The sequence below is a fragment of the Coenobita brevimanus genome, chromosome 109 (genome assembly GCF_032717465.1).
Source record: "Coenobita brevimanus isolate Jiangsu-jjx chromosome 109, ASM3271746v2, whole genome shotgun sequence".
Lineage (NCBI taxonomy): Eukaryota > Metazoa > Arthropoda > Malacostraca > Decapoda > Coenobitidae > Coenobita > Coenobita brevimanus.
In genome coordinates this window covers 32,497,358-32,511,944 of record NC_137062.1, presented here as the reverse complement: position 1 = coordinate 32,511,944, position 14,587 = coordinate 32,497,358, and the positions used below count along the sequence as shown (strand labels likewise).

Genomic DNA, 14,587 nt, shown 5'->3' with positions numbered 1-14,587 from the left:
AGTCTGGTTTTTTTACTGTAAAGTAAGAGTGTAGGTCGGTAAAATAAGTCCGTATGCTAATGACATTCCAGGTCAGAAAGGTACATGTGGAGCTAGCCCTTGGACTTGGACTGCAAATTCTTCAGTATCTGCTTCAACCCCGCATCACAGTGCCCCAGTTCTTCTTTCAATTCTGCCACGATCTGGCTCGGGCTCATGACCCTTCCTTAAATAGGCTCAGGCTTTTCAACCTGGACTCTGAGAGCGGCCCTAGTTTTTCCCCTTGCACGAGCACCCCCTGCGTTTGGTTATCCACCCGCAGGCCACTCTCCGCCGCCATGTCTTGGAGAACCGGCAGCGTCAGACGCATCGCACACAGGTGCAGAATCTCTGCATTTTATGTTAGACCTGACAAGGTAGTCCTCCTGTTGCTGCAGTCGCTGTTCAACTCGCTGGAGTCTTTAGGTAGGTCCTGCAATGCCGAGTTGAGAATCCCAATGGCATTCCGTAGACTGGTGTCATGCTGGCTGGAATCACTATCTGGAGGCTGACTTGCTGAGGGTTTGACAGGATGTACTGGTGGCTGACTGCGCAAAGGTGCAGCAATGGCTGTTTGCTCCAGCTGTGGGAAATTCGAGGCCTGTAGACCCCAAACATTGGGCAGTGGCGTTGGGGATGGTTGTGTTACCTGGGCTTGAGCTGCAGCATGACATGGTGCCGGGGTTGTCCACGAGATATGGGGACACAAGGATGAGTGGGCATTGTGTTTTCCTCCACAGTTGCAGCACTTGGGTTTGAAGTGTTTGCCTTTATTGATTTTTACCTTCATACCTCCATCACAAAAGCGACACCTGTATGTCACATTGCACTTCCATGCCAGATGCCCCCACCGGCTGCAGTTGTAGCAGAGGTCAGGCTCTGAAACATGGCTTGCGACTTTCTTATATTTCAGTGGTTTAGTGAAAACTGTCACTGATGTCTCCCCCTCTATCAGAGCAACAAGCTGTGGTCTCGGATATTTGCCAGCCATTCTTCTCTTCATTCACAGGACATTTTCTGGAGCTTCAAGATCCTCCACCATCCAGTAGACAGTAACACTATGAATGATAATTCTGGTTTGGGGGCAGTTGGTGGCAGCTTCAAAAACAATGCCATTAAAGCCACTACTGGTCAGATAATCCACGGCATGGCCACTTCTCACTATCACATGCAGACGCATCATACCAAATTTTGAACAGTACCTCAAATTCAGGAAACTGCTTTGCTACAGAAACAATCCACCTGGCTTTTTGTAAGAGAGAGCGCTCACAATCTTAGATGAAATCCAGCTTCATAGCGCACCACAGTCCATTTCATCATCAGCAGGTGCATCGGTGCCCTCACTCCTATGAAGGCGTTTGCCTTGAGCCACCACACCACAGGTACTTCCATCCATGTTTGTCTCTCATCCTTGGGGTTGTCCCTACCCATCCCGTCACTCTCCGAGGTCGAGAGACTGTCAGTGGCACCAGCCCATCCTACAGTGCTGTAGGTGTGGTAGAAAGGCCCATGGCGTTGACAGCTTGTGGGCATTGCAGCACACACTCCCACCCTGCGGCCGCTTAGCTGGTACCACTGTATTTATCTATTAAGAACTGCACATTTCTGTGGAGTTTTTATTGGTATTGTAGACATTATTACTAGAGACAGTGTGTTGAAGCATGCGTGGAAATGTTTGAGAGGAATGAGAGTGTTTTTGATTGGTGATATAAATGGAAAAGTAAGGAATGTGAAGGAGGATGGAGAAGATGGTGAGTGGGGTGTGCCTGCAGAAGTGAATGAGAATGGTACTGCTCTAGTGGACATTTTGTGTGGGGAGGGAGTTGGTGATAGGCAGTACCCTCTTCAGACACAAAATCATCCACAGGTATACATGGCGAGTGATGAGAAGGATGGGTGGTGAACTGAATGAACGTAAGGCAGTGACTGACTATGTGTGTGTGGATGATAGAATGAGAAGGTATGTAATGGATGCCAGAACATGCAGAGGTTGTGGGAGTGGACTTTCTGAAAGTCAAGGTACAAATGCAATGGGTGAACAGAAGAAGAGAAGGACAGAAGGAAGTAGTCCATATAAGGAGGGTAGAAGGGTTGCAAGATGATGAAAAAAGGTAGAATATAGGAGAAAAGTGGAGGAGCGATTGGGTAAATATGATTTGTAACCGATGGGGGACGTGGAAGACGTGCGCAGGATATTCACAAAAGAAACCTGTACAGACTGTGAGGTGGTGTGTGGGGTGAAGAGAAGACGAAAGGGGGTGCAAGGAACAGCATGGTGGAATGAAGAGGTGAGACAAGCTGTGGTGCAAAAGAAGAAAATATAGTGAGTGGATGGGTAGTAGAGGTATGAAGAAAAGATTAGTAAGAGAGAGTAAGAAGAGAGTGGATGAGGAATTTGGAAGGAATTTGAGTGGAGGGAATGTAAGAAAATGTTCTGGAAGGTGGTAAAGAGAGTTTGACTGGGTGATAAAGAAGTTAGTAGGGGAGTGAAAGATAAAGATGGTAGACTGCTAACAGAGAAGGGAGAAAAAGTGAGCAGATGGAGAGAACACTTTAAGGAGCTGTCAAACATAGAGAATGTGCGAGTATAAGTGGCTGGGGAATGGCTGGGAGAAGGAGGGAGGTGAGAAGGGAGGAAGAGATCAGAAGAAAGTAAGAATGGGAAAGCCCCAGGAACTGATGGAGTGTTTGGTGAAATACTGAAGCATGGGGGAGAGACAGTAGTAGAATGAATAAGGAAGATGTGCATATTGGCCGGGGAGGAAGGTAAAGTCCCGGAGGAATGGAAGTCTATCTATCTATTGCCAGACGCCTCAATCCCGTTTGGGGTGGCCACAAACAAATCGCCTCCACGTCACCCTGTCCCCGGCCATTTCACTGCCCTGCTCCCAACTCACATCCCCCTCTCTCATGGAAGTCAAGTATAATTATTCCCCTGCACAAAGGAACAGGGGAAGAAGAAGAGTGTGGTAACCACAGGGGCATTTGTCTTCTTAGTGTAATAGGAGAAGTATGTGCTAGGATACTTAATGACAGAGTTAGGGAAATGACAGAGGAATTTGTTAAGAAGAACGGGGAGGTTTTAGGAAGGGAAGAGGTTATGTAAATCAGATATTCATCAAACAATGTTTAGTGGGAAAGTTCAAGAGAAAGGAAAGAAGTTGTATGCGGCCTTCATGGATTTGTCGAAAGCATATGACAGAGTGGATGGAATGTGGAAAGTATCAAGAATATATGGAGTAAATGGGAAGGTGTTAAATGCCGTGAAGAGTATGTATGAGGGTGCCAAGGCTGCAGTGTGTGTGGATGGTGAACTGAGTGAATTTTTCTGTTTGAAGGTTGGATTGAAACAGCAACATGCCATGTCTCCGTGGTGTTTCGATCTGTATATGGATGGGGTTATAAAATAGATTCCATGTAGGGCAGTGGATGTTTGAGTGGCCCTAATGAGAGAGGACACCGTTTGGAATAATCCTGTACTGTTGTTTGCAGGTGATACTGTACTGTTAACTGAAGACGAAGGGGAATTGTAATCCTTGGTGAATGAGTTTGGGAGAGTGTGTAATACGTATAATCTAAAGATGAATGTAAGGAAGAGTAAGGTTATGGTCTTCGAGAGAAATGAAGTCGCTGAATGTAGAGTGAGGTTGGGTGATGAGGAAATGGAGAATGAGAGTGCGTTTAAGTACTTGGATAGTGTGATGAGTGAGGATGGAAGTTTAGAGGGTCAAGTGCTTGAAACGGTACATCAGTGAAGAAAGGTTGCTGGTAAGAAACAGGGAAGTGAACATGGAAGTAAAAACACTGCTGCATGATAGTATTCTGCTGCCAACTCTAACGTATGGAAGTGAAGCTTGGACCTTGTTTGAGGGACAAAAGTCATGAGTGAGAGCAGTGGAAATGAGTTATTCGTGGGGAGCATGTGGACTTACGTGGAAAGACATACTGACAAATGAGGAAGTGAGGGAGCATTGTGGTGTGGATGTGGATGTGACAGAAAACGTTAGGAGAAAGACATTGAGGTGGTTTGGCCATGTGGAGAGGATGGGAAGCGAGAGACTAACGAGGAGAGTGTACAACATGTGAGTGAGGTGGAGAGAGGAGAGGGAGGGAGGAGACCGAGAATGAGATGGAGGGATGGAGTGGAGAGGTATATGAGAGAGGGGTGTGTGAGCAGGGTGGAGGGCAGTGAAATAGCGGGGGACAGGCGACATTGAGGCGATTTGTTTGTGGCCACCCCTTATTGGATTAAGGCGTCTTGCAATAGATAGGTAGATAGATCTTTTTTTTTCCTTTTAGGGTGGGGGGAATCTAGAAGGCTGGCGTTCCAAGATCGTTCGGGACAGAGACTTGAAATTTTTAGACGTGATGTATCTTGGTTGCAGACTGCTTTTGGCACAAAAACATCTTTTTCCTAGCACTAGTGTCCTCTATGTTATATTTTAAATTTTTACTGTCCTGCGCAGCAAAAACTACTGAATTGATTACTTTGCAAATGTTCCAGTATGTAGTCGGACACGTATAGTAATGCACCTGAGTATTCTAATGCACCTGGGTATTGATGATGAGATCCAACAAATACTTTTTGAGATATTAGGGAAAATCAGAATGGCCGCCTCATGCCTGAAAGTGCTAAATCGGAAAGTATTTGGCCAATTTTGACCAAACTCGGTGGAAATGTCGTGGATCATGAGTGAACATGATTTGCAGTGTATGAATGACCTTCACCTTGATCTCAAGGTCACAGGTCAAAATCCGTAAAAAATTGAGTCATACCCGAAGTCCCTTGATATTAGGTCTACAGTGATGACGTAACTATTATCACCTGGAAAGTGGAGTTCGTTGAATATTACTTCAGCAGTTTCACAGCAGCTTGGACATTGTTGGAAGGACACAAGTCAAGAGTGAGAGCAGTGGAAACGAGTTATTTAAGAGGAGCCTGTGGAGTCACGTGGAGAGATAGGCTGACGAATGAGGATATAAAGGAACGTTGTGGTGTTGATGTGGATGTGATAGGAAGCGTTATGAGGAACACACTGAGGTGGTTTGGCCATGTGGAGAGGATGGAGGGTGAAAGACTGACGAAGAGAGTGTATGTGAGTGAGGTGGAGGGGGGAAGAGGGAGGGGGAGGCCGAGGATGAGATGGAGGGATGGGGTGGAGAGGTATATGAGAGAGGGGGGTGTGAGCTGGGAGCAGGGCAGTGAAATGGCGGGGGACAGGGCGACTTGGAGGCGATTTGTTTGTGCCCACCCCAAACGGGATTGAGGCGTCTGGCAATAGATAGATAGATAGATAGTTTCACAGTTCTAGTTTATGTTGCTGTTCCGTTTGTTGCTCTGTTTGGTATTTTATTTATTGCCCTCATATTTATTTGGTTATTGATGGATTAATTTGTATTACTCGTACAATTTATTTATTTACTGTTTTGCAGGATTCTATATATCGTTGGCACTATGGTGAAAAGGAAGACAGCAGGATAGACATCGATTGATAGATATGTAGAAAGAGAGAGAGAGAGAGAGAGAGAGAGGGGGGGTTTGATCTGCGTCTCTTTCTGTCTGTTTGTCTGTGTGAATTCAAAATAACTTAAACGTCTTTTATCCGATTTTAACCAAACTTGCTGGAAGGATTGCGGGTCAGCCAAGGAGTATATATAGTGCTTTTGAGAATATAGGCTAAAGGTCACAGGGTACAGGGGTGAGGATAGGCATAAAGAAGTTTCGATCACACATCCATTTTTCTCCTCCCTATCTTCCTAATTAATCCTCCTCCTCCTCCTCCTCATCTTCATCATCATCATCATCATCATCATCATCATCATCCAGACATGTTTTCCTTGCCGTACATCATCATCATCATCATCATCATCATCGTCATCCAAACTTCTTTTCCTAGCCCAAAATCATCATCATCATCATCATCATCATCATCGTCGAGGCCTCTTCCCGTCTTAGTGTGGGGCGAGGTATGGTGCAGAGATCCAGACACAAACAGGAATAACTTTAAGGGTCACACACTCATCCACCCACCACATCAAGCCCACGGAATCCTAATCAACCCCTTCTATTTTTACAGTGGACGGAGGCACAGAGGCAGAGATCCTTCAAGCCCTCGACGAAGCAGCAGCAGAAGGATCGTGGGGATACGTGCCTCTGAGTGGACCCTACATAGACGAAAAGCACTCTGGGAATGTAACAGCCAGGGTGGGGTCGACGGCTGTGTTGAACTGCAGGATACTCTATATTGTTGGGAAGCCGGTAAGAGAGAGAGAGAGAGAGAGAGAGAAAGAGAGAGGGTATTTGTGGGGAGGTGTGGGTGTGTCTTTGAGGAGAGTTGTGAGTGTAGGGGTGGGGGGATGAGAGGGTGTGTGTCTGTGTGTGTGTGTGTACAAAGAGAGAGAGAGAGAGAGAGAGAGAGAGAGAGAGAGAGAGAGAGAGGGTATATGTGGGGAGGTGTGGGTGAGTGTTTGTGGGGAGTTGTGAGTGTGGAGGTGGGTGAGGGGGTAGGTGTGTGTGCAAAGAGAGAGAGAGACAGAGACAGACAGACAGACAGACAGACAGAGGGTAGATGTGGAGGTGTGTGTGTGTGTGTGTGTGTGTGTGTGTGTGTGTGTGTGTGTGTGTGTGAATACAAAGATGGATGGGGGTAGATGGTAAATTTATTATCAGGGTAGATGCATAAATACATACAGTTAGATTTACAGATACTTACAGTAAAAGATAGACTGATAGATATGTCGATAGAGAGATAGATAGACAGATACGTAAACAAAGAGAGAGAGAGAGAGAGAGGGAGGGAGGGAGAGAGAGAGAGAGAGAGAGAGAGAGAGAGAGAGAGAGAGAGAGAGAGAGAGAGAGAGAGGATGCTGCCATAGGAAAGAGGAAGTTACTACTGAATTACATAAGTGAAGGGGAAGAGGGGGAAGGTGGCTGATGGAGTGCTGAAGTTGAGAGAGAGAGAGAGAGAGAGAGAGAGAGAGAGAGAGAGAGAGAGAGAGAGAGAGAGAGAGAGAGAGAGAGAGAGAGAGAGAGAGAGAGAGAGAGAGAGAGATTCTGTAATTTTCATCACTTAATCTAGATCCTGTTGAAATATGGAAAGGAAATAGCGAAGCAGTTCAATTTACCCTTCCCATGTATTTATTCAATTTATTTATCATCTGACGGAACTGGGTCACTCTCATACCTGAATACTAAGTCGTGGTGGCGTGAAATTCAATGGGTCTTAGTTATGAGCTGGGCATGCATCTCCTTGGTTACTATTCAAATCAACCCTTCTGTCACCTTTTACTTTACAGCTTACAGTGTTATTGTTATTATTATTATTATTATTATTATTATTATTATTATTATTATTATTATTATTATTATTTCACTCTCATCTTAAATGTCAGGACCAACTTGCCTAGCTCCGGGCTCTTACGCTTCTCATGGGGCAGCGTAGGAGTGGATGATGGATGGATGGATTACTGTTATTATTATTATTATTATTATTATTATTATTATTATTATTATTACTGTTATTATTATTATTATTATTATTATTATTATTATTATTATTATTATTATTATTATTATTATTACTGTTATTATTATTATTACTATTATTATTATTGTTATTATTATTATTATTATTATTATTATTATTATTATTATTATTAGCAGTGGTTGTAGTAGTAGTAGTAATACAATAGCATCATCATCATCATCATCATCATCATTATCATCATCATAATTAGTAGTATTAGTATTAGCAGATGTGCTAGAGGGCATTAGGAGAAATAATTGAGGTGGTTTGGTTTTGTGGAGAGTATGGAGAGTGAGAGACTAATTAGGAGAGTGTATGTGAGGGAGAGAGGGAAGGGGAGATCAAGGATGAGATGGATGGAGAGAAGAGGTATATGAGAGAGGAGGGTATACTGTAAGCTAGGGATAGGCAAGGAAATGGCAGGGGACAGGGCATCATGGAGGTAATTTGTTTATGGCCACCCCTGACGGGATTAAGGCGTCTGGCAATAGATAGACAGATAGACAGATAGTAGCAGCAGTAGTAGGAGTAGGAAGAGTAGGGGGAAGAGGAGCAGCAGCAGCAGCAGCAGGAGTAGTAATAGCAGCATCATGATCATCAACATTATCATCACCATCATCCCTCACACTAACCCACACACTCATCCTCACAGGTCTCATGGATGCGAACCCGGGACCTCCATTTGCTAACAGTGGGTCGCTTCACGTACACGAGCGACGACAGGTTCAAGGCGGTACACCAGAGCGGCTCACAGGACTGGCTGCTAAAGATCCACTACGTACAGGAGCGAGACGCTGGCCAGTACGAGTGTCAGGTGGCCACGACGCCTCCCATCGCACAGACCATTTGGCTGTCCGTCGTTGGTGGGTGTTTGTTTATGTACCTGTCTGTCTATCTGTCTATCTAACTACTTATCTATCTGTCTGTTTGTCTGTCTGTACTTTGGGGCGATTTATTTCTGTGTTTATCTTTGTAGCTCTCTGTCTGTCTGTCTGTCTGTCTACCTACTGAACTATCTATCTATCTGTCTGTCTACCTACTGATCTATCCATCTGTCTGTCTGTCTGTCTCTATATTAGTCTCAGTCGCCTCACCTGTCTCTCTGTCTATATCAGTCTTTCAATCTACCCATCTCTCTACCCACCTACCTACCTGTCTGTCTGTCTGTCTTTCTATCTTTGTCTATTTCTTAGTCTGTTCATCTGTCTACCTACCTATCTGTTTATCTATCTATGTATCTATCTTTGTCTGTCTATTTGTGTCTGTCTGTCTGCCTGCCTGTCTGCCGGTCTTTCTTTCCGTATTAATCTCCACGTAGCTTCCTGTCTATCAGTCTATCTATCTATCTTTCTGCCTATCTGTCACAGTGTGTGTGAATGTCTCTCTCTCTAGCCACGTATCTCTGTCTATCTGTCTATCTGTCCTGTATGAGATAGCCTTAGCATGTATTCAATATGGACGAGGGGTGTTAGCGCCGAAGTGGTGACATGCAGACGTGTATGGAATGTAGGACTACTGTGTTTGTCTGTGTATATTATCTATCTATCCATCTGTCTCTGTCTATCTGTCCACCTGTCTATGTATCTATCTGCCTCCAGCACTTGTTCTCATTGCATTCATACACCTTCTTTATGAGTCATAGTTTAAAAGACACCACAACGCTTCATTAACAAACCCATATCATAACCACAAACAAAACCACAGACGCCTAACATGCAGAATAAATCGCTAAGGAAAAGATCCAACGATCCCTTAACACCTGACTCCCCTTCACAGAACCCGAGACCGTAGTATTGGGCGGCCCTGACCTCTATATCAACGCGGGGTCGGCCATTAACCTGACCTGCCTCGTGAAGTACAGCCCCAAACCACCGCCGTTCATTCTGTGGTACCACGGCAATGATGTAGGTATTGGTGAGAGAGAGAGAGAGAGAGAGAGAGAGAGAGAGAGAGAGAGAGAGGGAGAGAGAGAGAGAGAGAGATGATGGCTTTGATGTTGATGATGACGATGATGAAGTTGAAGTTTGGGTGATCCTAGAGAGACAGACAGACAGAGAGACAGAGAATAGGTGGGTCACGATGATGATGGTGATGAGATGTGTTGATGGTGTTGTATGAATGGCAGTGATGATGATATGTCTTGATGGTGATGATGAAGGTGATGATATGCTTTGATGGTGATTATGATGATGATGATGATATGTAGGGTGATGATGATGATGATGATGGTGATGGTGGTGATGATGAGCTTGGGTGGTGTTGTGTTTTGTGTGTGTGTGTGTGTGTGTGTGTGTGTGTGTGTGTGTGTGTGTGTGTGTGTGTGTGTGTGTGTATGTGTGTGGTAGCCTACTTGTGGGTGTGGATGAGAAATATGCCATTGTCAGTGGGTTTTTGTGTGGTGAATGTGGGTCTGATTATAATGAGTAGCCCATTGACCACCCTCATGCCTTTTTGTTTTAAATTCCCTGCCATTTCCTTACGATTTGACCCAGCTTGGAACAGACATATCTATCTGTAAGTGTTAAATAATCCTAAATAAATCCTTCAGTATGAGGGACCTTCAAAATTAAACTCAGAAGGATGTCACCAGGATTCTTTACATAATTTTTCTTTCACGGTGTTCCTTCCCAGAGGACGCTAGCAGTCCTCTACTACTTTCACTCTGACTTGGCCTAAAGTTGCTGTCTCCCCTTTCTGAATAGGAGTCGTAGAAAAGTACCACTAGAATATGATGCTGGTCATGAAGAAGTGCAATGGAAGGGACGTAGGTTTGCAGTATAATCTCATTCTGTCAATGAGCTGCGTGAAATAAGCTGTGAAAGGACGAAAATCTGGTCCAGGTTAAGGTGAAAGGACTACAGCCATTTATTCATGCGTGTTAACGACAGGTTGTAATAACATGGTGCCGTATTGCCACCTGTGTGGTGCTTGAACCCACCTCACCACTGCAGGTCTAAAGGATATATGGCCGTCACGTAAGCTCCACGACCTGTTGCAGTGTGGGTGATTGTAAATTTAAGCTCGTCTGGTCAGGATGCTTGACAAATTGCATATATATTAACGATGTTTGTGGAGTGGTGTCGATCTGAAAAAGAAAACTGTCGTAATTACGTCATGGCCACACATCTTTTAGACCTGCCTCGGCAAGGAGCATTCGAGCCCCACACAGGTGAGGAAGCTTTAGTTTATTCTTGTTACTTCTGATAATGAAGTTGGGCAAAGGTTATGTTTTCACTTGTGCCTATTTGTTTATGTGTAAGATACCCCTAAAACTTGCTATTAGATGTAGATAGGTGAGCAGTGGGCCAAGAAAGAGTTTATTAGATTTTTAGCTGGAAGAGAAGGTTAATTTTATTGCCGTTGGTGGTGGTATGCTTTCGCTGTCACTGTGTACCATGGCAGACTAAGACCGTAGACTTAATTGACTGTGAGACCGTAAAAGGATTCGTCTGATAGAAAAGAGATAATACAGCAGTTAATCATAAATGGGTTTCTGTAATGGGTTCTGTAATGGGTTTCATGTTGTTGTGGCTTCAGGCGAATGTTACCTACCCTACCTTACCCTGACCTCACCATACCTAACCCCTACCCTTTACAGGTGCTGAGTTACGACCAGGGCAGGGGCTGGGGCGTGCGAATCAGCGTATCCAGCAAGCAGGAAGGGGAGTCAGCAGTATCTCGCCTGCTGATTCAACCTGCTGCCTCTGCTGACTCGGGAAGATACACCTGCTGTCCGGCCAACGCTAAGGGACACACCGTCAATGTGCATGTTATTAATAGTAAGTGATTGATTGGGTGGATAGATGTGTGGGCAGATAGATTGACTGATAGATGGATAAGCAGACTGATGTACTGACTGACAGATGAATGGATAGATAGATATACAGATAGATAGATAGATAGACTTTCATGTTATTAGTAGTAAGTGGTAGATTGGGTTGATAGATAGATGTGTGGGTAGATAGATTGATTGATAGATAGATGTGTGGGTAGACAGATTGACTGATAGATTGATAGGTTGATGTACTGACTGATAGATGAATGGATAGATAGATAGACAGACTTGCCTTCCAGCTACTGCAGTCCATGTTAACAGTAAGTGATAGATGCATTGATAGGTTTGTGGATAGATAGATAGATAGATAGACAGATAGATAGACAGATAGATAGATATGTTGATAGGCAGGTAGACAGTAAGACTGACTGATTGACTGATAGACAGATAGACGTAAAGGCTGCTTGGATTGATTAGTTGATAGATTGATAAGTTGATAGATAGGTAGGTAGATTGATATACATGAAAGAGAGAGAGAGAGAGAGAGAGAGAGAGAGATTATCCTTCTCCAAAATCTCCTCCATTCCAGATAGCCTGAAAAAATCTTGTGTTTATAGAGATGGGTTTTGACCAGAATTATAAGTCAGAATAAATTTTCACCATCATATCTGAAAGCATCTATTCATCTCTCTATCTGTAACCACTTACTAGTATGTCTCTTATCTACCTCTGTCTGTTTGTCTGTCTGTCTGTCTCTGTCCCTTCATCTCTCTCTCTGCGTCTCTGTAACCACTAACAATCCTTTATCTCCAGCTGTCTGTCTATCCATAGTCTTTATCGCTCTCTTTCTCTCTACCTGTCTATAACTTCTAGGAACTGTCTAACTGTCTATCTGTCTTTCTATCTAACCACTAACCCATTTCTTTCAGGTGATAAGCCGGCTGCAATCCACCACAAAAACACAACGAACAGTTCAACAGAAGGAGGGGGGGTTGGAGTGGGGAGCAGGGGTAGCAGTAGTAGTAGCAGTAGTGGGGGCGGTCCTGGCTCCCCCTCGTCCCTCTCCCCTCTCCCCCTCCTCCTCCTAACCCTCCTCCCCCTCCTCCTTACCTGGGAGGGGTGGAGGGAGGGCTGGAGGGGCTTAAATGGAGGGAAAAACGCCAGGAGCTGGAGGGTAAGGTGGCAGGTCGAGGGGGAGAGAAGTCGTTGCAAGTGGAATGACTGGAGAGGAAATGTGGATATTCTGACAAATAAGGCAAATAGATGGAAAGGACGAAAGGGAAATGAGGAAATGATGCTAAAAGAGACAAATGAACGAGAGGGAAGTGAAGAAACGCCACTACTTCAAGAGACGAATGTGTGGAAGACGAAAAGAGAAGAGGAGGAGGTCGGGGAGATGGTCACAGATGAAGGAAATTTGCTGGAGAGGAGAAATGGATGGGATGGGACAGTGGAGGGAAATTTAATGGGATGGGAGGAAAAGGGATGGTTGGGAGAGGGGATGATGGAGGAGACCTGGCTGAGTTGCTCCCCCACGTCCGCCATGTTGAGGTAGAGGTGAAAACAAATGCAACGTAAGCATCTATGAGAAGGAATGGGTATGCCAATATTAGCATTATTGTGTATATATGTGAAGGTATTTTCTATGTTCATTATAGAAGCTTATTTTGATACCAGTATTATCAGTGTTCATATATACAGATTTGTTTATTTATATTCATGTAATGTCTGTATTTATCAGTATGTATGTATGTATGTATGTATTCTAATTTATAATAGTTACTTCTTTCTTCAAATGACCTTTTTTCTTTTTTTATTTCTCTCTACAGACTGGTGATGGAGAGGAACGCCTTCACGTGGTGGCACTGATATAACGGGTCGGCTGCACTGTCCGGCGATAAAATCATCCCTCAACTCCCTCCCTATCCCCCTAAAAGATAGGGAGGGAGTTGAAGAACGTTTGTATATCCAGGCAGCAGAGCAGCTCGGTTATATCAGTGCTACCACGTGAAGGCGTTCCTCATAAGTACCAAGAGATAGCCAATATTAAATGACTACAAATGCACAGACATGTTTTTGATCACTCTGTATCTTATGTGGTGCGGGGATGGCTCTGTGTGCTGGTGTGGGCGTGGGTGTGACACTGGGAGTTAGGTATGACTAAATGATGCAGCACTGACATTGATAACAGTCAGCTGGTGTGGGTGTGGGTGTGGCAGTGGGAATAGGAAATGAATAAATGATGCTGGTGTGGGCGTGGGTGTTTGCAGTGGGAGTAGGAATAGGTAAATGATGCAGGATTGACATTAGTAACAGTCTGCGGGTGTGGGCGTGGGTGTGGCAGAGGGAGTAGGAAATGAATTGATGCAGGATAGACACTGATAACACCAAGCCGTCCCCAGCAAACACAAAAAATCACCCGACATAGTGAAAGATAAGCATTATACCTGAACCACCCCATGTTTTTTTGTTTTTTTGTTTTTTCATTCATTGCCAGACGCCATGTATCCCAAACAGGGTGGCCAAGGGCTTAGAGTTAATTGTTTTACAGGGAGGGGCACTTAAGAAGCGAAATCTGAAAGTGGATGTAGATAAGAGTAAAGTAGTTTGAGGGAAATAAAGTGACATGGAGTGAGGATGGATGGTAGGGAAATGGAGATTGATGGTGCCTTTCAGTATTTAAGAAGCTGTGATGAGTTTAGGGGATGAAGTCAGTGATAGGGTAGTGGTGGTCATGGCGGTAATAGTAGTAGGGCTAGTGGTGGTGATGGTGACGATAGTGGTAGTAAGAATAACAACAGGAGTAGTAGTAATTGTAGTAGTAGCAGTAGCAGTAGTAGTAGTAGTAGTAATAGTATTATAGTAGCCGCAGCGAGAAATGAACGCTGTGGTGGGGCAGCCGGTCATCCGGGGATTCCCCCACTGTAGCCATATCCTCATGTCACCGACCATAGAGGTAGGATGTCACCGACCATCGGCCACCGCTGCAGCCCCGCTCCATGATCCTTACCCTGTGTCTCTGGCTTTCTCTTTCTCTCTCGGTTTCTATATAAACTGCTGTATTTCCGAAACTAATTATGAAATTATTATGACTTTTGTTCCACACCACCTTTGAGGTAAAAATCAAGGAGAGTTTTCTGTATAAAGGTTTCCCCCCATTGTCTGAGGGCAGGTCAGTTCTGGCGAGTGTATAATTATAGGTCAGGCGGAGGTATCGGCAAGGCCGCACTCCCCCGCTCATATGCCACATTTAGGAGGGGGGGGAAAC

General features: G+C 44.5%; 1 protein-coding gene across 1 annotated transcript in view; it reads left to right on the top strand.

Annotated features, from left to right (window-relative positions):
• The first annotated feature begins 1,078 nt into the window (after positions 1 to 1,078).
• LOC145417120 (uncharacterized) overlaps positions 1,079 to 14,587 on the top strand; it is a 66,553-nt gene continuing 53,044 nt past the window's right edge. Inside the window, exons 1-6 of the mRNA XM_080285902.1 lie at positions 1,079 to 1,148; positions 6,096 to 6,277; positions 8,197 to 8,407; positions 9,321 to 9,448; positions 11,143 to 11,323; positions 12,249 to 12,329. Coding sequence (XP_080142028.1) covers positions 1,079 to 1,148; positions 6,096 to 6,277; positions 8,197 to 8,407; positions 9,321 to 9,448; positions 11,143 to 11,323; positions 12,249 to 12,329 — 853 coding nt within the window. The remainder of the gene's footprint in view (positions 1,149 to 6,095; positions 6,278 to 8,196; positions 8,408 to 9,320; positions 9,449 to 11,142; positions 11,324 to 12,248; positions 12,330 to 14,587) is intronic.